General features: G+C 57.6%; 1 protein-coding gene across 2 annotated transcripts in view; it reads right to left on the minus strand.

Moving 5' to 3' along the window:
* Positions 1 to 21,984, minus strand: part of MACROD1 (mono-ADP ribosylhydrolase 1) — a 154,053-nt gene that overhangs the window by 125,808 nt on the left and 6,261 nt on the right. For both annotated transcript variants that reach the window (XM_052661729.1, XM_052661728.1), the window contains exons 2-3: positions 17,720 to 17,821; positions 16,500 to 16,616 (exon numbers count right to left, since the gene is read on the minus strand). In XM_052661729.1, coding sequence (XP_052517689.1) covers positions 16,500 to 16,616; positions 17,720 to 17,821 — 219 coding nt within the window. The remainder of the gene's footprint in view (positions 1 to 16,499; positions 16,617 to 17,719; positions 17,822 to 21,984) is intronic.

Below are 21,984 nucleotides of genomic sequence, written 5' to 3' on the forward strand. Positions count from 1 at the left end.
GGGACCCCAGGAGCCAAGCTCCAGGCTCAGGTCTCCCCTAGGCCGGTGCTCTCCTGGCTGGACAGGAGGGGCAGGATGATTCAAGGACTTGGAAACCCAGATTCCCCGGGACTGAAGCCCTTTGAAGTAAGACTTGTGCTCTCCCTTGAGCTCTGCATCAAAGGCAGCTCTGCTGTGGGCTCTGAAGATAAGGGCCGCCCTCTTGGGGCAGGCAGAAAAAGGGCAACTGGGCTTCCAGGAGCAGCCACCAACCACCCCAGCCTCCTTCTGCCTTCCCTGCTCCTGGGGGAAAGAAGCTGAGACACCCCCAGGGAGCCACCTCAGGCCTCTGTCTGGGATGCTCCCTCCACCCCTCTTCCTGACCCTCCTGACAGGTCTGCCTCCAGGATCACATCTTTGCAGGCGACGGTGTAGCTCCCCAGGGCGTCCAGTTGCCTGGAACCACATCTCTATTGCTTGTCCTTGCAGCCTCAGAGCCCAGCACCTGCTCAACGAATGGACAGCTGTGCTATGGAGCAGGTAGGAGGTCGGGGCAGGCTGCTGGAGGAAATGACATCCAAGCCGGGACCTGGAGCATGAATGACCAGAGTCAGACACGTGAAAATGGGAAGAGAGAGTGCAATAGCTAGGAGGTGAGGGGCCCCAAATCATTCAGTTGGTCTGGACTGGAGAGAGTCGGAGAGGGAGCCAGAAATGGCAGGAAAGGGGCTTCCCCGAGGGCTCAGTGGTAAAGGATCCACCTGCCAGGGCAGGAGACACAGGCTCGACCCCTGGTTCAGCAAGATGTGACAGAGTAGCTAAGTCCGCGCTCCACAGCTGCTGAGCCTGTGTGCCCGAGGGCCCATGCTCCTCAGCAAGAGCCGGCGCCGCAGTGAGAAATTCACACACCGCAGCTAGAGAGCGGCTCCCACTTGCTGCAACTAGAGAAAAGCCTAGCAGTCATGGAGACCCAGCACAGCCATAAATAAATAAATAAATAAAGCCATTTTTTAAAGAAAGAAATGGCCGGAGAGATTCTGAGGCCAGACGATGTGGTGCACCCGTCACGACGCCCAGAGAGTCAAGGTCACTATCTGAGCAAGACTTCCCTAAATCAAGGATCCCAGGGATGGAGGAAGAAGCTGTGATGCGAGCCAGGGCTGCCCAGCGCTGAGGGCCCCCGTCTCCCCTGTGGCCTCGACGAATACCCTCTCCCCCTAGTTGTGCAGTGCAGCTCCAGCACCAGCCATGAGTTTGCAGAGAGAGCGGAAACCCAGAGGCACTGCCCAGCAGGAAGCAGCATCCACCCCATAAGAGGCCAGGCCCAGAAAGACCACGGCCAAGGGAGCTGAGCGTGGGAATGAGGCTGGGCGCCAATCCCCCCAGGAGCATCTCCAGTGGTGGGCGTGGCAAACTGGGGGCCACAAGGGCAGCAGTGGTCCTGCTGAGACTCCCTGTGAGCAAAGAGAAGGTCTCCGTGTTTTCTGGGATAAAGCAAGTCTTTCCAAGACTTGCGCCGGCCATGCGAGCCGCAGGGGTGGGTCCAGCAAAGGCTGGTTTTCTGCTGCTTTTCCCTCCTCCAGGGACCAAACCTGCGTGTATCGGCAATTCCAGCCTCCGCCTCTTCTCCAGCCGTGGAAAGTGATATGTCTTATTGCAATTAGCCTTTTCCTGATTACTGGCGAAGTTTTGCATCTTTTCACTTGTTTACTGGCCATTTGTTTTTCTCTGACTGGGAATTGCCTGTCCACATCTTTTGCTCATTTTTCTTATTGATGTGTAGGAGCTCTTTGCACATTAAGAGAGGAGCAGAGAAGCAGCCTTCTCCTGGGGCAGACCCTCAGGGCTTCCCTTAAGGGTCCTGGGCCCAGGAAAGGGAGGAGGATTTGAAGGGGGCTCCCACTGCATCTGTACACCTCATCCAGCTCCCGGGGACCAACCCTGCTCGGAGACGAAGCACCTTCTGCAGGTGGGAGCCCCTGCCAGGCCAGCATTGCAGCTGGCAAAACCCAGAGGATTGATTTTTTTTTTTACTACACTGCCCCGTGGCTGGCGAGGTGCCCTGGATGGCACCCGAGAGGAGGCAGCTGGTATAGAGGGATGTCTAGGAAGAACCGATAATTATCAGTAGCCAGCCCAGTTCAGTGGGAACCAGTTGACAAAGGGGTCAGGCCCTGAAGCCTCAGGCCGACCCTCCCGACAAAATTCCAGGGCCCTCTCTGGTGCACACCATCCCTGCCCCGCTTCCAGCTATGTGTGTGTACACGTTCAGTCGCTCAGTCATGTCCAACTCTTTGCAATCCATGGACTGTAGCCCACCAGGGTCCTCTGTCCATGGAATTTTCAGCCAAGAATACTAGAGCAAGTTGCCAGTACTGGCACCACAACTGCTGAGCCTGTGTGCCCTAGGGCCCATGCTCCTCAACAAGAGAAGGCGCTGCAATGAGAAATTCACACACCTCGACTAGAGAGCGGCTCCCACTTGCTGCAACTAGAGAAAAAGCCTACGCAGCGACGAAGACCCAGCACAGCCATAAATAAATAAATAAAATCATTTTTTTAAAAAGAAATGGCAGGAGAGATTCTGAGGCCTGGGTGTGTACCAGTCACTTCCCCAGCAAGTTGCTAGAGGATCTTCTTGATCCAGGGATCAAACCTGCATCCCTTGCACTGGCAGGCAGATTCTTTACCACTACACCACCAGAGAAGCCCCTTCCAGCCAAGACAGTCAACAAAGAGCGACCCAGGCGTGGACAGAGTGGAGCCCTGGCCCTTCACCCTCGGCCACCTGACCTTTCAGGGCCAGAAGCAACCCTGTGGTTCACTCCCCTCCAGCGCTTTCTGTATTTCAGCGGACAAACATAGCAGGCCATAAAACTGATTTCCAAAGTCTATAAAGGTGATAACATTTAGCCCGGAAGAATAAAGTCCCTCCTTCCCGGGGGTAACGGCTGCCAAGAGCCCTGGCAGGGCCCTTTCTGTAGCTGGGGTGGCAAGCAGTGGGACCAGCCTGCAGACATCCCTATACCAGGTGGCAAACGACCACCCAGCAAGCACCCGGGAGGCTGAAAACCTCCTGCTCACCTTTACCCTGACAGCCCTTTGCACTGGCTCCCCCAAAACCAGAGAGAGCGCACCGGCACCCTGGGGCCACCCCTCTCCCACCTGCCACTAAGCTTCCGGCAGAAGAGCCAGACCACAGATTGCAGGCCACCGTCCTGGTGCCGGCCAAGGCCACCCCTCTGCTCTGCGCCACGCTTGGGTGAACCTTCCAGGAGGACAAAGCCGCCACGACCTCCACGTGAGAGAAGGGGGATGGGGTGCCCTGACCTCCCCCAAGCTCTCCAAACACCCCCATCCTGGGCTGATGCCGTGCGCACTCACAGACACCTAGAATTACGTGGGGTTACCATGGGCCCACTGCCCTCACTCACTCACTCAGTCTTTCAAGGGTGACGTGACCCAGTGGAAAGTACCCAGGATCTGGTTCAAGCTTCCTGGCTGGAGATCAGTCACCGGCTTTCCAGGCTGAAAAGCCACCCGCCAGGTCATTGTTACGCTGATTACCCTGGTCAGCTGGACCAGCAGAGGACCATGGTCTGGGGCTGTGGGGCAGGAGGCTGGGCCAGGATGAGGGCAAAGTGCCAGGGGCAGGCCTGCCAGCCAGAGGGGAGGGAGCCTGTCTGGAGACAGAGGGATAGACAAAATGACCCCAATAAGTCCTTTCCAGGCAAGGATGAAACAGGGTCAGGAGACGAGGCTTCCAGGCCCTATTTTTTTTAATCCCACCCTCGGGACAAATCTATGTGCAGCCAAGAGATCCACATGCAAGGGTGAAGGAGGGACCCCTCCCGGGGCTGTGGGGACCTCACTCCTCCTCCTTCTCCAGGGTTAAAGCACATTACCATACGGAATTAGTTATGGGGTCAGCCTCCAGCTTCACCACAAAGAGGTGGAGAGAAATAAGGCTCTTCTCATCAAGGATGTCCCCCCGCAACGGGGCCCCCAGAGTACCTGTGGGAACACACGAGGTGCGCAGACGGGGTGCCAGCTCCGGGGGCTCTCCAGGCTGGCTGTGGGGCTAAGAGGCGGCATTTGCATGGAGAGCCTCTGGCTCTGGAATGTATGCAGCTGCCTGGGTGTAATTCCTAAGGCGAGACGAATCTCCAGGCCACTTTTCTCAGCAGGAACAAGTCCTTCCTTCAAATCGATGGTGACACATTTTTAAACTCCGATATTAAGGAGGGAAAGATTTTGCCGGCCCCCTGGGGGCAACACTTATTAGTCACTGGCTCATCTGAGAGAAATCACAGTGACAGACCCAGTGGGCCTACGCGAGGCAAGAGGCCCAGAGGCCAGGCCGCTGACAGGGAATGGAAGGCGACAAATAAGAGGGCAGAGGGCCCTCCCAAGTCTGGAGCAAAGCTGCAAGGCGGGGGTACACTTAGAGACTGGGTCTGGAGCAAGGGGTGAAGCAGCCGTAGGCAAATAAAGAATAGCTGGTAAGGGTGGCAGAAGGAGAGGAGAAAGTATGAGAAAGAGGCATGAAGCTGAAATATAAGTAGATTTCCAAGTTTAGAGTCACAGAAACAAAATCTTATTTCCCATTTTGCTATGGCTGCCAGGAAGCTGAAAGCCATTTTCCTTTTTTAAAAATGTATTTATTATTTATTTTTGGTGGTGCTAGGTCTTCACTGCTGCCCTTGTTGTACAACTTGTTGTACAACTTTCTCTAGTTGTAGCTAGCGGGGGCTACTCTTCATTGCCGTGCACGGACTTCTCATTGCGGTGGATTCTCTTGTTGCAAAGCGTGGGCTCTAGGACACGCGGGCCTCAGCAGCCGTGGGACATGGGCTTTAGCTGCTCTGCGGCATGCGGAATCTTCCCAGACCAGGGATCGAATCCGTGTTTCCTGCGTCGGCAGGTGGATTCTTAACCACTGGACCACCAGGGAGGTTCCCGGCCATTTTTCGTACACAGTAGAAATAGAGTTGTTGCAAAGGCCTAGTTTTGAGGTGTCTTCTGGATGGGGCCAAGGTAAATACCAGGAGCCAAGCTGCCCAAGCAGCCACCAAGAGCATAAAATACAAGGGCAGGCAGGAACCGTGGGCCCTGGTTCGACCAGGCACCAGCATTCCACGGGCTGAGAAGACCCGGGAACGAGGCAAGAGGCCGGCAGGTCAGACAGCACTTGCCAAGAGCATTCAGGCCAGAGGGTTTCAGGTGTGGCCAGGAGCACAGGGCACATTTCTATCAATGCCCAGGCCAGCATCCTCCTTGTCACTTCTTTTTATTCCTGTTTTAATGGTTCCTCGGTTTTATTATACCTGTTTTTCAGTGGAAATAGGTAGCTTAAACATTCTTAAAAAAAAAATCAATTCCAGTTCAAACGCCTACTTGCTCGGTGGTAACAGTCACCATTTATTGAGTTCCAATGACTTGCCAGGTATTTGCATGCATCTCCATCCCCCAAACCACCTTCAGAGAAGGCGTCACTCTCCCGGGTTTATAGACGAGGAAACCGAGGCTCAGAGGGGAGGTGTATGCTGCGCAAGGTCACAGGGGCTTGAAACCAGCTGCGGCAGCCCTAGTCCCTGGCGTGTCCCCACTCCCACCCCCTGAGCCCCAGAGCCCAGCACCCTGCTCCACGAACCAAATGGGGCTTCCATCTGCCTTGTTAGGAGGGAGACGAGGCTGAGTCAAGGTCAAAGCCAGGGAGGCTAAGAGGTGGTCAGTGATCCACAGAGTTCCATCACCCCCCACCCCAGCCCTGCCTGCATTACTCTGGTCCCCTCTCTGCCAAACCCCAAGGCTTCAGCTGGAACCACCCCAGCTTCTCGTGACCGTGAGCCTCACCAGCAGGTTCTCCGCCGGCTGCCAGGCTGGCCTTAGTGCCTTTGACGGAGCTGTAAAGCTCCCGTCGCAAATGTCAATTCTGGGCCATTTGCTTCGCAGATTTCAATGTTCCTGTTTCTCCTCAACAAGGCAGCTCTTGCTTCTCAAAAGGGATGTGGCGTTTGATGATGTTTAAACCTACGTGAAATACAGCCAGGCGGCGACAATGAAACAGACGTGGGCCCCTGCCGGCAGGGGGACGGCCGACTGCCGGGCCTCTCTCTTCCCACACGCTCCGCAGCAGCCACCGCAGCTCAGCTCCTATTTTTATGGCAATTACAATGTCCGAAGAGGGGGAGGAAGCGGCAATGCGGAGGAGGAGGGTGGGTACCACTGTACAAGGACCACTTGTTGCCTTTGGGTGTGGGTGATCTGATGGGGATTCAATGAACGAAAGCAGGTGATGCCAACCAGCCATGCCCACCCCTTGCCACCACCCTCTCGGGGCCACCCAGCCCCACTGGGGCCACCCAGGTCCACAACCAAGTACGTGATCTCCCCCGGGAGCTACAGCCCAAGCTCCTGGCTTCCAAGTCCTCACTGGCTTCGGACACTTCCGCAAGGACATAAAAAGCTGCAGTCTCTCCCCTGCCCAGTAAGCAAGGCAGGGGAGCCCCTCCTCCACGGCTGTGCCCACTGGGCAGGCCTGCTTCCACCCAACAGCCCTCACCGAGATGCATCGTTAGCTCCCGTCCTTTTCTGTCCCCTCTGGGGACCTGCTGTGCAGATATTCTCAGGCGCCCCGCCTCCACAGATGGGCACCAGCCATGTGCCAGCCCTGTCCATGGATGGAGACCTGGGGTCAGTGGGTCCTGCCGCTGCCCTCCAGGGGCTCCAGTCTAGTGGGTGGTACAGTGAGATGCTTCACTCACAAGAACAGTACTCAGCATTTACTGACCCCTCCAGTGTGCAAGGCACTACAGATACTCGCTCACTTTCTCCTCTCAATCTTCCCCTGGGGTGCACACTGGAAACAGACCTGGAGGAGCAGCAGGTGGAAGCAGATTTTACCCCAGTCTTTCGATATTTTGTGAGCAGCCTCCAAGGACAGCCAGTGCTGCACCTGTGGGGGCCCTCCAGGCCTGCCCCCACCCCCACTAGGACAGCTGCACCCTTTCTATCAGTGATGACTCAAGACTGTGGGGTGGCGGGGGGTGGAGTGTAATTTCCCTGGTGGTCCAATGGTTGGGACTCCTTGCTTTCACTGACGCGGCGAGGGTCCGATTCCTGGTTGGGAAACTAAGATCCCACAGGTTGCTCAGTGTGGTCAAAAAAATAATAAGATTGCAGGGAAAGGGAACCAGTGATGGGGTCACTGCTGCCAGCAGGGCCTGAGAAAACATCAGCACAAATAATTTACAAAGTAACTAAATGAACCCCAAAGGTGAGCTTCTGAAATGCAAGAAGACCCCAAAGAGGAGAGAGGAGGGGAGGGCTGGTGGCTTCAGTTCTTCCAGCTCAGCAGAGTCCGCCAAGTGCTAACAAGAGAGCTTCAGTCGACACCCCACCCCACCCCCGGGAAGGGGACATCCCCCGGCCGGGGCTGTTCCCATGTGACACACACCAGTCCCAACAAAAGCAGAGCAGAGGGGAGGGGGGCCAGCCCACCTGCCCTGCGTGTTCATGGTCCAGAGACCCCAAATCCTTCCTGGCAGTCAGGAAGGGCCCTCCTCAGCTGCCTTGGGCCCAGCAAGTGCTCAGCCCACCACAGGGAGGCCAGGAAGGTGCTGGTGCACAGCAGGCCCGGTTCCACGGAAGCCGCCACTGCAGCGGGCACAGAGCTGGCACTTCCTGGGCTTCCTCTATCCCAGACGTCATCATGCTGAGTGCCCCCTACAAACTGTCTCCTTTCAAACTCACAACAATCCAGGACACTGGGTCCTGGAACACTTATATCCCCATTTCACAGAAAGAGAATTGAGGCTCAGAAAGGTGAAGGAGCTTGCCTGAAGCCACACAGCCGGTACACAGTGGAGCCAGGACTCATGCCCAGGACTCTCCAACCGCAATGTCCTGAGTTGGAGACTCCAGAGCTGATGGGGCTATCTAGAGAGTGGGAGGTAAGAGGGCGGGGGGCGGGGGTGGGGGCGCTGCGTCCTCTGACTCTCTTCTAGGTCATACTCATTCTAAGGGCTGATGCTGAAGCTGAAGCTCCAATAATTTGGCCACCTGATTGCAAAGAGCCGACTCATTGGAAAAGAGCCTGATGCTGGGAAAGACTGAAGGCAAAAGGAGAAGGGGGCAGCAGAGGATGAGATGGTTAGATTGCATCACTGACTTAATCAACATGAGTCTGAGCAAACTCTGGGAGATAGTGGAGGACAGAGGAGCCTGGCATGCTACAGTCTATGGGGTCATAAAGAATCAGACACAATTCAGCAACTGAATAACAACATATCCTAAAGGCCCCCCCAAGTTGGGACCAGGCCAGGTCTCACCCAGGAGCCCCCAAAGTCAGACTCTGACATGTGTGTGGGCCCACCCTAGGGGTCTGGTGAAAGCGTGAAAGTGTTAGCTGCTCAGTCATATCCGACTCTGAGACTCCACGGACTGTAACCCGCCAGGGTCTTCTGTCCATGGGATTTGATGGCTTACAGTGAACAGTGTGGGATTCGTGATCTCTGAAGAAGATCTGGTTTCGGGACCAGGGACCAGCTCTTGATCACTCAAGAGCTTCTGTGTAGCAGAGTTTTATTAAAGTAAAAAAGGGACACAGAAAGCTTCTGACACAGACATCAGAAAGGGGATGGAGAGTGCCCCTTGCTAGTTTCAGCAAGCTGTTTTACGTCTTTTAGAAAGCTATTAGTCAGATAAGAGAGACACCTCAAGGCTGAGGGAGTTTCCCCAGGCCCCTCTCCCACAATATGCATTTTTGAGAGAGGATGGCATGAGGCGTGTCATCCCCCAGCCATGAAACAATTGATATGAATACTGGTTTGTGGAGCTATTATCAGCCCAAGGTTTGAGAAAAGGAAAAAAGTTAGTCCTAGGTGGAACCATTTTGAAGAAAGGCAAATTCCAAAGCAAATACATAGATTAAGAAAAAAATTTCCGTAAGGAAAAAAAAAAACGCATCGGTTAGCTCAAGGTTTGAGAAAAGTTAAGTTCAGGTGGAACCAGGTGTCGTCATAGCAACACAGAATTTGACGAGACACTTGCAGCCTATTTCCTCCGTTTGGAGACCCTTGGCCTTCCTGCCTGTTACCCTCTCAGATTCTCTAGGCAAGAATACTGGAGTGGGTTGCCATTCTCTTCTCGAGGGGACTTCTTGACCCAGGGATTGAACCCGAGTCTCCTGCACTGCAGGAAGATTCTTGACCATCTGAACCACCAGCAAAGCCCAGCGGTCTAGAGAAAACAGATTCATCTCAACACCCCTGCAAACAGCACTGTCTGCAGAGCTGCCTGTTGAGAGGGAAGAGGGCCCCAGTTTCCAGAGGGATCTCTGGCTCTCACAGCCCCTTCACCTCCTAGGGACACAGGGCACCCATGCGTTAAATGGCAGGCAAGCAACAGCCTCCTGGGGAGGCCCAAAGTCGACCGGGCAGCCCTTTGCCAAGGCGCTGGCGGATCATTCCGGGAGAGCGAGCCAAGGCCTGCAGATCCAGCCCTTTTCATGCTTGGCCAATTTAATGGTCCCCATTAATTTCAAAACACACACATTCCCACAAGCTCCGGCCTCCTCAGCTCAGTGCCCAGGGTGGAGAGCACGCTGGGGACACAGACGGGCACACAGGTGTGGGTGAGGCCAGGCGTCCTCAAGGACAAGAGGAGCCAGGAGGAAGAGGCTTGGGGCCCCTTGGCAGGGGGTGGTGGGCGGCGGAGCCCTGCCCCCACCCCCATTTCCTGACCAATTGCTCCTGGTGATGGGGAGAAAAAGACGCAGGAGGACGGGCATGCTAAAGAGTGACCCTGAGCAGGTCACTGTCCCTCTCTGGGTTTCCCTACGACAGTCTTGGCGGCAGGCCAAGGTCACTGAGCCAGGAACCTCACCAGCAGCATCCTCATCTACACGAGGCTTTAGTCCCTTCCCGCCGACTTCTACGACCAGAGGGGCCGTGCAGGGCCTGGGCTGGGGCAGCTGACGTCCCAGCAGCCCAGGGGGGAGTCACTGGCTCATCTGGTCCCTCCTGCTGTCACACCAACTCTCAAGGACATGCAGTCACTCATTCATTCAACAAACGTTCACTGAGTCTCAGGACAAAGAGTCAACCGGTCCAAGGTCTACAGCCCACCATCACGTCCCCTCTGGAAAGACAGAACAATCTGACCGTTAAAGAGAAACTTGGCAGAAGAGCTTGGGGGGAAAGGACCTGCCGGGATCCTCAAGTCCCGCCCGTTGGCCAGAGCTCGGCTCACTGGACCAGGCCCTGCAAGCCCTCGAGGGAATCTCAATAATTCAGGAGAGATCCATCATTTATGAATTTACGTAACCGCTTCTCGACCTTGTGGAAACGAGCCGCCCTCCTCCTGCAGTGGTGGAAATCAGGCCTTGGCACTGTCTCCAGTGTCCTGGGCTTTCTAATGTGGGGGAGGGGGCTACCTGCAGTCCACGCCTCTCTGTTGGCCACTCAGCCCCTCACCCCTAGACTGGACCCAAAGGGAGCTTCTGAAAATGCAAGTTTGATGACGTCCCTCTCAAACCCCAAGATCGAAAGATGAGGGTTTAATTCCTGGCTCGGCCTTTTTACCAAGCGCTGCGCCCCACGCGTGCCTCCGTCTCCTCGTCTGTAAGCTGGGGGAACACGAGTGCCAGCCTCAGAAATGAGATGATATGTGCAGTGTGGGGGCAGCCCCCGGCCCAGGGGGAACAGGCAAAGGCTCGCTGCCTCCAGCCCAGAAGCAGGGCTTGGCGGGGGGCGCTCGGGGCAGGCACTGGGCCACAGGACAGGGAAGCCACAGGAGTTGCAGTCCACCACGAGGCCTCGAGGGGCCAATGAACCCGGATCCTTCTTTCCTGCACTGACCACCCACCATGCCCCATTTCTGCCCCACTTCTCTGTGTCCCTGCAGGGAGGCCAGATGACAACACACCCAACCTGGGGGCTCAGATTTTCAAACCAGAAAAGAAAAAGGGACAAAGAGAAGGTAGTCCTAGCTACTCTTGAAAAAGGTGTGTGTGGGGGGAAGCATGTCCTGGAGGCTCTGGAGTCTGGCAAACCGCCCCTATCTGTGCCACTCCTGTTTAACTGTGTGGCATCAGGCAAGTGGCTTCAAGTCTCTGAACCTCCAGCTTCTCATCAACACCATGAGGCTGATACAATAAAACCAAGAGGCCAGGAGAGGTAGCACGGGGTATGGATATACCAGAGGAAAAAACCCTCAGCTCAGAACCCACCGTGGCTCATTCCTAGCCCCCAGGGTTTCCCCTGAGTCCCACCTCCTCACCCCTCCCTGCAAGTGCTCTCCCTTTCTCCCCTTGTTATATCCTTGTCTGACTTCTGACTCAGATCCCCACTTCTCAGCTCAAGCGCTGCCTCCTCCAGGCAGCCTTCCAGATTGCCTTCCACCCCTGCAGGTGTGACTCCCATCCCTCAGACACTCTGCTGTCCGTTTCCATTCCATTCGCACGTTCCACTCTGCATTTGAGGATTGAGATTGAGTCTTTCGTAGCCCAGGGCTTACCCCAGCGCCTGGTACACAACAGGCCGGCCGTGTCTGTCTGCTGAACGAGTGAATGAAAAGCTACACAGGAGTTCAAATTCCAGCTTGGTCACCTGCCCAGCTGGGGCATGTTATCTCGTCCTCTGAGCCTCAGTTTGATCACTGAAGACGGGGAACATCCCCTGCTTTGTGGGGATGCCAAGCGGTCAACATGGAGGGTGAGGCCTGTCTCACCTGCGCTCCCCAGGGGCCAGGGCCCAGTGAGGTCTACAAGGCTCACAGGTTCCTGCCTGCCCTCCATGCCCACCGCGGGGAAGTTGCTGCTGAAGGCGGGCGGCTGCGGAGGCCAGGCCGGCCGGCAAGCCTCAGCAAACACATTTAAATCTGAAGTGACAGATAAAGCGATTTACGGCGACAGTTTAGCGTCAGATCACTTCCCACAAGGCAGTCGGCGTCCCTCAGCCCCCCTGCTTGCTAGTCCATCAAGGCGGTCTCTAAATCACTGGCTCGGAGTGGTGGCCCAGGGACAGCCGGGGGCCGGGCTCCTCCGGGCTCTCCAGACAGCAGCAGGAATGAAGGGAGGGCTCTGGCTGGCTTGGGGGGAGGAGGGTGATGGAAGCAGCTGGCAGATTCTCACAAATCAAAGCCCCAAGACTTAAGGAAACAGAGCACCACTTCATGCCTTATTTTAAATAAATAAGCAGCTTAAAAACCTCCCAGAGCGGCCAGCTTGTCGCTCTGAAACATGGCTTCCCACCCATTCCGCAGGGCCCGGGGCCCGCGTGCCCGGGCCCCTCAAAGGCTCCCCTGACCCCCTGCGCCTCCCGCCACCTCCTTGCAGAATTAATTGGTCCCTGAGGCGACACGTGGCGCTCTGTTCAGACCGTGCTTCCACTGCTTTGTCACATTATATTCTACTTAGCTGCTCTCATGCTGACTTTCCAATACTAATTTATGGGGCCTCGCTTCGTGCTGGGCCCTCGGCCCAGGGCCGGACGGGCCTGAGTGCATGTCACCCTCAGCCCCACTCTCTGGGGTGGGGCCAACGACGCTCCATTTTTCAGATGGGGAAATGGAGGCTTGGAGACACCGGACCGGAGGCCGCAGCATGGCCGACGGCAAAGTTAGGATTCCCAGCTAGCTCCTGGCCTCCGTGCCCACGGCCCTGGCACACCAGCCTGGGAGACCTGGGCATGTCTGGGGGCAGCTCGGTCCCATCATGTCCTGAAGGCCAAAGCTAGCAATCGGACCCTGGAAGGACCCAGAGAGGGGTCTTCCTGTGTGCCAGGACACTTTCTGTCTGAGACGCGGCTGTCTGTCAGGAAGTAGGGGCCCATAAGCACCGGCTTGGTTTGCTGGGAACTTCAAGGGCACGGAAGGGACCCTCTCAAGGTCACGCTGCCTCCTCTCACAGTCCTCTCCTATCTCGTGGCAAAGGAAAGACAGGAACACCCCAGAAGCTGATGCACCTCACTCCCCGGGGGGGAACCCCTAGACCTGAGCTTTCTCTGGAGGAGATGCCAGCCTGGTTCTCCCCACACGCAGGGAGAGACGTGGACCAAGCTGGAGAGGCAGGCGCTGCCCCAGAGAATGGGGGCTGCAGGAGCTCTCTGGCTTATCTGGGCAGTGTGGCAGCCCAATTTAATTAAGATGGATGCTGTGTGCCCCTGTGGGCGGGAGCCACAGCCAGAGCAGATGGCCGGAGCCCCAGACTCTCTCCAGGCTCTGCCTGAGCAAGTGGCCTCGACTGGCAGCCACTGGGGCAAGTCCCAGGAGGGCCTGGGGGCCTGCACTGCACTAGGCGGGGTTGAGGGGCTTTGGTCCCATCCCCTGGGACCTCATGCCCTGCCACCGGCCAGGCACACACCCTTCTACTCAGCCCCAGCCCCCTCCATCTACCACATAACATACAAGAATGTGATACCCAGAACAAACCACACATGTGCATACTGTCACAGGCGCACACACAGCAAACACCCCAATCACACATCAGACACCAGCAGAGCGGAGTGAAAACCAGCCCTGGACTTCAGATGCCAGGGGAACGTCTGAGAAACAGTCAGTCTCCAAAGTCCTGAGAGAGGCCGTGGGTGGAGTCCCTCTGTGGGGAGGGGAGGAGCAAAGAGGGCAGGCCGGGAGGACACCCAGGGTCCCCCCTAGGGATGGTCTGGAGACACTCCCCCCAGCCCCAGCTCTCCAGCATGGATGGGGCTCCGGGGGTGCAGACCCCTTTCTCTCACAGGCCCTTTCCACCGTCCTGCAGGCCTCCCCCTCCACGGTCCCCGCAGCTGGAGCCAGGCCCAGGCAGGATGGCATCTTCCCCACCCTTCCCCATCTGGCCTCCGGGACAAAGAGAGATGCCCCCCCCCCCACCCTACCCCCACCCCCGCAAAAAATCCAGAAGCTCCACAGCAGACCTCAAGCCCCCAGCCCTGTCCGACCCACACAGCTCCCCATGGGCCACCGAACCCAGCGGGGTCAACGCTTCCCTTGACTTCAAAAATAAAAATTTAAAAATTCCCACCCCGAGATAATTGCTGGGCTCCTTTTGCTCATTGTGGCGGCTCGGCGGTCGGCGCTGAGAAGCAATTATTCACGGCTAATGAGTATAATCAAGTCAAATAGAATTTAATGGACACGTATTCTCTTCCTGCTTGAAACTTTACATATGAATTAAGCACATATGGGTTTCACGAGGCACAGACCAGATTTATGCAGCCCCGAAAAGCCCCGCGTTGCCGCGACTTTTATTCCGCTAATAAACAGGCTGATTTACGGGCTCTGGGCGGCGCGGGAACCGTGATCTCTGCTGCCCCCTGGTGGGCGGCAGCCGCAGGCTGAGCCAAGGCTCAGGGAGGATGCTGGAGGGTCCCAAAACTACCAAGGACCCCTGAGATTCAGAGTCAAGGCCACTCAAACACCTGGTCGGAAAGACCTGAAGGGAGGGTCTGCAGGGGACGCCGGCTCTGTGTGGAAGCTCTGCTGCGTGAGCATCCCAGTTCATGAGGATCAGCTCCTAACCAGGTTCCCACCACCTGCACCATCATGCAAGCCCAGGCAAGCCCAGACAGGTGTGGCAAACACGGCCGGCCCCCAGTCCTGGAGAATCAAACGAAGCCAGGGCCACAGTGCTTTCCAGAGAGCACGAGAGGCCGACAGAGCCTGCCCTCCAAGCTGCCCTCGGAGTCTGGCCAGGCACGGGGGTGCTCAGGAAGAGCCACTAATCATTCCTACAACCTCGGGCAGACTCCAGAGCCCCCAGCCCGCTCTATCTGCCTCCCACCAACACCCTGCCTTGGTCCCCACACCCTCCCTCCTGCCGCCAACCTGGCTGTGAAGGAGCTGATAAGACGTCCCACTTGTCCCTCTGGCTGCTTTGCAGATCAGAAAGAAAGGCATGGTGTTGGCCAAAAAGTTCACTCAGGCTTTTCCATACAATGTTAAGGAAAAACTCAGTTTTTGGCCCACCTATCTGAGCAAACTCCGGGAGGCAGTGAAGGACAGGGAAGCCTGGCATGCTGCAGTCCATGGGGTCGCAAAGAGTTGGACACGACATAGTGACGGAACCAGAACATTAGCAGGGCACCTTGCACACCCTTGCCAGTGACTGCAGGGCCAGGGGCACCAGGAGGGGCAGCCTCACAGGCCTGTGGCACTGTCCCCTCAGCCGGGGCCCTGCGGCTTGGTCCTTCCACCCCAGGCCAGCCCTCCAGGGTCCAGGCAGCAAAAAGACCCTTCTCCTCTGGGCCACTATGACTTGTCTTAGCCCTGAGTCCCCCATATGGAGACCTCCCTGCCACCCACCATCTAAGTGGCCCAAGAGAAACACAAGAGCAGAAACCCCACCTCTGCTCTGAGTCAGAACTCCTGCCTTCCCATGACTGGTCACCTGTGCGCTGAGACAGGCAATGTTGGGGGAAGGAACACCCCTGTGGCCACACAGGTCTGCGAACATCAGCGAGGAGACACACAGCAATGCCGGAAGGACAGCCCCGGCCACCGACACGCAGGCGCCGAGGGGCCGAGCTGCCCCTCTCCCCGGGTCTCTTGAGCCCTGTCACTTAGCCAGCACAGCATGGGCACCACCCAGAACCAGAGTCACTCGGCCACTCCACCTCGGCCAGCTCTGGGGTCCACCAATGGCTGCAAGCCCAAGGGTGAGACAAAAGAGATTCGAGATGCTCCTGGGGTGCCCGAGACTGCGCAGCTGGGCCCGGGGGGCTCGCACAGCAGAGGTTCCCTATGAGTTGAAGTCCAAGACAAGACGGTCCGCCCAGGTCTGCAAACCTTTCTCTAACAAGGAGGCTCCTTCCTGTGCTGCCTGGTACCCACAGTGGCGGGGAGGAGGGTACAGTTCCCACTTGCCCTTGTCCCCTGAACCATGTGAGCACCCGCTGGACTTGACATTCCCTGACACCCCACTCCTGACCTCGGCCAGACAACCATCACCTGGAAGGATTATAACCACCTTTCTCCGGCTCCAGAGAGGGGAGAGAAACAGCAGACTCCTCAACACATCACAAGAAATGGCCAAGCCAGCAGGAGCTGCTACAGGAAGCCAAGCATGGGCGCAGCAGCCTCTGCCCCCCAACCCTTCCCCCGACACGCTCCCTGACACGCTCCCCGACATGCTCCCTCGCCCACCCCCCGTTCAGAGCAGGGCCGGGTGGGCAGGAGGCGGAGGAAGGAAAGCCATGCTCGGGACCATCTGCAGCCCCCGAGGTCGGACCACCCCCTCTGGCCTCTGCCTTCCTGGCAGGGCCGCCCGGCGCAATTCCAGCCCAGCTCTCTCCCTTCCCGGCCGCTAATGGGTCTCAGAGCTTTGAGGCAGCTCAGCCAAGGCGTCCCTGACACAGCGGGTCAGGCTTTCCACGGGGAGAGGCGTCCGCGGCGCCAGCGGGCCACCCTCAACCGGCCACCAGAGCCTCACTGGAGCCAGGTGGCGTCCGAGCGGGCCTGGCACAGGGATGAGGCGGCTGCCCAGGTCTTGGACTCAGGCCCAGCCTGAAGGCCCCACTCACCGGCGTTGACGATGGCGTCCACCTCCAGCTTGGTGATGTCACCTCGGAACAGGGAGATCTTCTCGTTGAGCTGCTTGTCCTTCTTGTACTTGGGCTCCTCCACCTTCACGGTCACCCCTGGAACAAGCAGAGGCCGAGGGGTGGTCACAGGGAGGCCCGCACGGTGGAGCGAGCCACCAGGGACCCTGGTCAGGCAAGCCCCCATCAACCGCCCTCTGCCGCCAGAGGCAGGGTGCCTCGCGGGGACCAATGACGCGATTGAGGACAGCCCACACCGACCAAGCACCTACTATGTGCAGCACACACTCGTCTCCTTGAATCTTCACAGCAATGCTCCACACAGGTAGAGAAGCCATGCCATCCATCCCCGTTTTACACACTGGGTCACCCAGACCTGAGGCTTCCCAGGTGGCTCAGTGGTAAAGAATCTGTCTGCCAACGCAGGAGAGGAGGGTTCAGTCCCTGGGTCGGGAAGATCCCCTGGAGAAGGAAATGGCCACCCACTCCAGCATTCTTGCCTGGACAACCCCATGGACAGAGGAGCCCTGGACAGGTGGGCTACAGCCCATGGGGTCGCAAACGAGTCGGGCATGACTCAGCAACTAAACAACATCGAACAACTGAGCCTCGGGAGCATTTCATGACTTGGCCCGGGGTCCCGGTCACCAGTTCTGCAACGTGCAGGGCCGAGGTCCTCATGAGGATGCTGCCCTGCAGGCCACTGCGCCAGGCTGGCAAGTCCCCGCTCCAGCAGCCACGGCATCGTGCGCCTAAGGCTCCGTTTCCCAATGACATAACGGGGATAAGAGCCAAACCAAGGACTTCCCTGGGGTTCCGGTGGCTAAGACGCCACACATCCAGTGTAGGGGGCCCAGGTTCGATCCCTAATCAGGGAACTAGATCTCGAATGCTGCCACTAAGATTCTGCACTAAAGACAAAACCAAAGATCCCCCAGGCCGCAACGAAGACCTGCTGCAGCCAAACAGATAAATACTCTTTGAAGAAAGAAAGAAATCATTTTTCAACAAACTACCAAACCTACCTCAGGCTGTGTTAATAATGAAAAGAGGTGATACTTCAAAGTGCCCGGTGCAGAGCAAGCACCCATAAATGCCGCCACCCTTCTTCTCTTTGGCCTTGTCTGGACGATGCTCCCCAGACAAGGGTCTGAAGGGACCACACCACACTCAGCCAGCTGGGTCCCCAGCGCAGGGCCTACCTTTCGCCGTCTCCTTCCACGTCGGGATCTTCTTCAGCCTGACAAAGTCCCGGCAGAAGTAATGTTCCTCTCGTTGCTTGTCACTCAGGCCCTTCAGAAACGCTGCAGCGGGATGGGGCAGGAGTCAGGCAGGCGGGGAGGGGAGCAGCCCAGGGGCCTCCCCACCGCCCACAGGTCTCCTGTCTACTTCCAGGGACGGCTCGCTCTGTCCAAGGATGCAAAGCAGCCCCGTGCATTCACCCTTCCGAAAGCTCATGGGGAGGGCATGTGGAAGGAGGGTCCCCTGGAAGATCTTGCCCCGCCCTCTTTGTTAGGAAGGGAAATTGAGGCTCATGGAGGTGGAGGGTGTCTCAGGGGTTCAGAATTAAACTCTGCCAATTGCCAGCTGCTTCCACACCTCTGAGCCCCTAGTATCCTCATGTATAGAATGGGGATTAAGACAGCCCTTGCACAGTGATTTCAAGCTTACTCATACATGCTAAGGCCAGGCAGGTTGGTGGCACTGAATCAGTGACATCGTCAATCAGTTACATCATCATTGCTGTTATGTGTAGGCAGCGGGACACAGGGAACCAGGACAACCGTCCTCCTCACAGACCGGCAGAACCAAGCAGGTGTGGTGCCTGTTTGCCGCAGGCCCCCTGCATTGCCAGGGGGCTGCCCACCCACAGATGCCCCGCTGGGGTGTCCCCAGCTGGAATCAAGGGCGTGGCTGGAATCCTCCCCATTTTACAGATGAGCAAATGGTCCCAGGAAGGTTGGGAGGCCACCTGTGGTCAGACGGCTAGTGATTTGTGTGGGAAGCTAGGCCCTCCTCATCCGCTCACAGACTCTGGGTCCACCCAGGCTGGTTCCCCTTGCTGGGCCTGGTCTTCCCTTTGGGCCGCACCAGGCAGCGGAGCAGCGGTCAAGGCTTGCGGCTCGTGGGCTCCCCCTGCCGGCCCCAGGCCACCAGGGCAGCCGGGATCCGTCGACCCGCTCCCCTGCACCACTCCATCCAGGCTCTGGCTCTCCCTGGCAGTCCGAACACACATCAGTCAGTTAACAGGCATTTACTGAGCTCCCACCACGCACCAAGGCTTCCAAGGTGGCGCCAGTGGTGAAGAACCCAAGGCAGGAGACATAAGAAACACAGGTTTGATCCCTGGGTCAGAAAGACCCCCTGGAGAAGGAAATAGCAACCTACTCCAGTATTCGTGCCTGGAGAATCCCATGGACAGAGGAGCCTCATGGGCTACAGTCCACAGGGTCACAGTCAGACTCGACTGAAGCAGCTTAGCACGCACGCACGAACCACGCACCAAGCCTGGGAGGCAAGGTGAGGTCTGGGGCCTGACCGAGCAGAGGGAAGGCTGGACCAGCCTCCTGGAAGAGGTACCCCCAATGTCTCCGGTCTGCCCCAAGAGCTGCAAACCACTGGAGAAAACTCCCACCAACCGAGCAGAGGCCCCCCCCTAAACTCTCCAACTCCCCCAGGTGGCCAAGGCAGCTGCTGCTTTGGAAGTGAGTCTCCCCTCCCCCTTCTCCCTCTCCAAGCCTCCTCCACTTGTCCTCCCAGTCAGACAGCTACGGGGTGCTGCCTCCCCCCGACACACACACACCTGCCCACATCGCGTTCTCCTTCTCTCGGGTCAGTGGGCACGAAGGTCCATCCTCCCAGCCGACGCTGCCCAGCTCACCTCCCAAGGACTCCTCCTGCGCTCCCCCTCCACCAGGCTGCCCTCAAACACCTTCTCCTGTACCCACTCTACGAAAACAGAACCCTCCCTCGACCCCGCATGCCATGCACTGTAGCTGTGGCCTCCTCTCTCTGCTCCTTTCCTCCACCGCCTACGTTCTGTCTCCACGTCCTCCTCCCCCCAACCCCACCTCTCTGTCAAGGCCAAGGTCAGAGGCACCACGCTGGCCACTTGAACTCACTCAGTGGCCCTTCCTGGCCTCCCCTGTGTGCTCAGCAGCCCCTGACCCCTTCTTCCCTCTCTGGACCCCGCCTCCTGGCCCCAGGCTGCTCCCTGGCCCTCCACAGCCTCCCTGTGGCCTCCCTTCTTCCTTAATCCACACCCTCCTTTCTTTTTCTTTTTAAGATTTTTTTTTCTTATGTAGATCACATTTAAAGTCTCCGCTGAGTTTGTTACAATATCGTTTCTGGCTTTTTTGAAAAATGTTTTGGCTTTCTGGCCCTAGGGAATGTGAGATTTTAGCTCAAAGATGGAACCCACACACACCCCTGCACTGGAAGGCGAAGTCCCAACCGCTGGACCACCAGGGAAGTCTCTCTCCACGGTCTTCACGTCAGTTCCATGCATCCCAAATCCCGGGCTGCACCTCCAGCTTCTCATCTCTTCTGAGCATCTGCCCCCAAAGGCCTGCAGCCTGCTCTCATCCCCAAACTCTCTGTGTGCAGAACTGAGCCTCAGACCCCTCCGTCCTTCCTACCTTCTCAGTGGGTGGCCCCAGACTTTGCCCAGTCTTTCCTTTCTCTTCCTTCCCCCTTCTATCCATCTGCAGACTGTCAGATTTATCCCTACACCACCATGGAAGCCAGGCCTTCTGCTTATCCCCCCCAGGGCCAAGCCTCCATCATTAACTGCTCCCTAGCAGCAGCAGCAGCAGTGCCCTCTGGAAGCCCCCACTCCCAGCTGACTTTCGGTGCCCACCCTGACACAGCAGCCCAGAGATCTCAGGAACAGAAGTCAGAAGCCGTCTCTCGGTGCAAAGCTCAGCTCAAACTCCAGGTCCTTACCCATGCTTAGCCCGCCTCTTTCCGCAACCTCCTCCCGGGCTACCCTCCCCATCGCACTTCAACCCTGAGCCTTCCAGTCCCCCCAGCAGCCAAGCTGTTGCCTGTCTCAGGGCCTTTGCGCCTGCTGTACCTCCCGCCTGGTCTTCCTTTACTGCCGCTCCTCCTGGCCCTCCCCCTCCCCAGAATAGCTGCCTGCCCTACCATCTGTGTTCTGCTTGACCCTGGCCGTATGCAGGCCGGTTGTATTTATGCTGGATTCCCAGCACCGGGCACAGCATAGGGCACATGTGAGGGTCCCTGGGGTGAATCAGTGCACCAAGGATCTGAGACCTGAAGGCTGAGGGCAAGTTTGCTGAAAGGACAGGGTCTTCTGGGAGGAGGAAGCAGCACGTTCAAAAGCCTTGATGTAGGAGAGAGCGTTTGCGTGGGGAATGGAGCGAGATCTACAGCAGCTGGACTGGGGAGCAAACGCTAGGCTCTGGGTGCCTCCCCAGCTTGTCCGAGGCCCATGCTGGCCCAGCGCCCGGCTGTGCAGGGGTTTCCACTCCGCTCTTGCTCCTCGGTCCCCCAGGTCTGGGCTCATGCCCCCCGACTGTCGTGTTCATGGGCAAGGCGCTCACCCTCTCAGCCTCAGTTTTCTCATCTCTAGAATAGGGGCAAGGAAGGCCCTCCCCAGCACCTGAGCTTGCTGTGAGCGAGAAGGTAGCTATGAAAACGCAGAGGAAGCCATCGGCGCCATCCACGCATCAGACACACTCACTCCTTCCTGGGAGTGAGATCTGTTGTTGCTGCTCAGGCGCTAAGTCCTGTCTGACTCCTTGTGACCCCATGGACTGCGGCCCGCCAGGCTCCTCTGTCCATGGACTTCTCAGGCAAGAATACTGGAGTGGGTTGCCATTCCCTTCTCCAGGGGACCTCCCTGACCCAGGGATTGAAGCCAAGTCTCCTGCACTGCAGGCAGGTTCTTCACCATCTGAGCCACCAGGAAAGCCCTTTTAAGTTATCTGGGTCCCCATGTTTGTCATCTTGCACAACTGTGACCAAAGACCCACCCCCACCCCGAGGCCTCAGGGTGCTCGAGAACCAGTGCTCACAGCCAGCTGGACTGTGGCCAATGACACTGTGGCCGGTGTCACAGCATGGGCTGGTCCAAGGCAACCGCCAGGACTCCCACAGCGGAGTTCCTCGAGCTGGGGCAGCCCCAGGCACCCAGAGATGGCTCAGGTCCCCTAGCAGACACCGTCTGGCAGAGACCACCACTTTGCTTTACAAAAGCAGCTGAGCAATCGGCCCTGTGACCGGCAAGCAGAAAGAACCCAGGGCAGGAGCCGGCCTAGGGCTCTGTCCTGTACTGTCCCCCCCAGGACCCGGGGCCTGCTCTGAGAGACTCCCAGCCCCGACAGCCCCCTTCTCTCCAGCAAAGACCAAAACACGGCTCTACTTCCCAGAGATGGCCAAGGAAGACCGCCAGAGCTGCCTGCGTGGCCACCAGCGGTCGAGGTGCCGGCCCTGGGGACACCTG

Source organism: Budorcas taxicolor, chromosome 25 (genome assembly GCF_023091745.1).
Source record: "Budorcas taxicolor isolate Tak-1 chromosome 25, Takin1.1, whole genome shotgun sequence".
NCBI lineage: Eukaryota > Metazoa > Chordata > Mammalia > Artiodactyla > Bovidae > Budorcas > Budorcas taxicolor.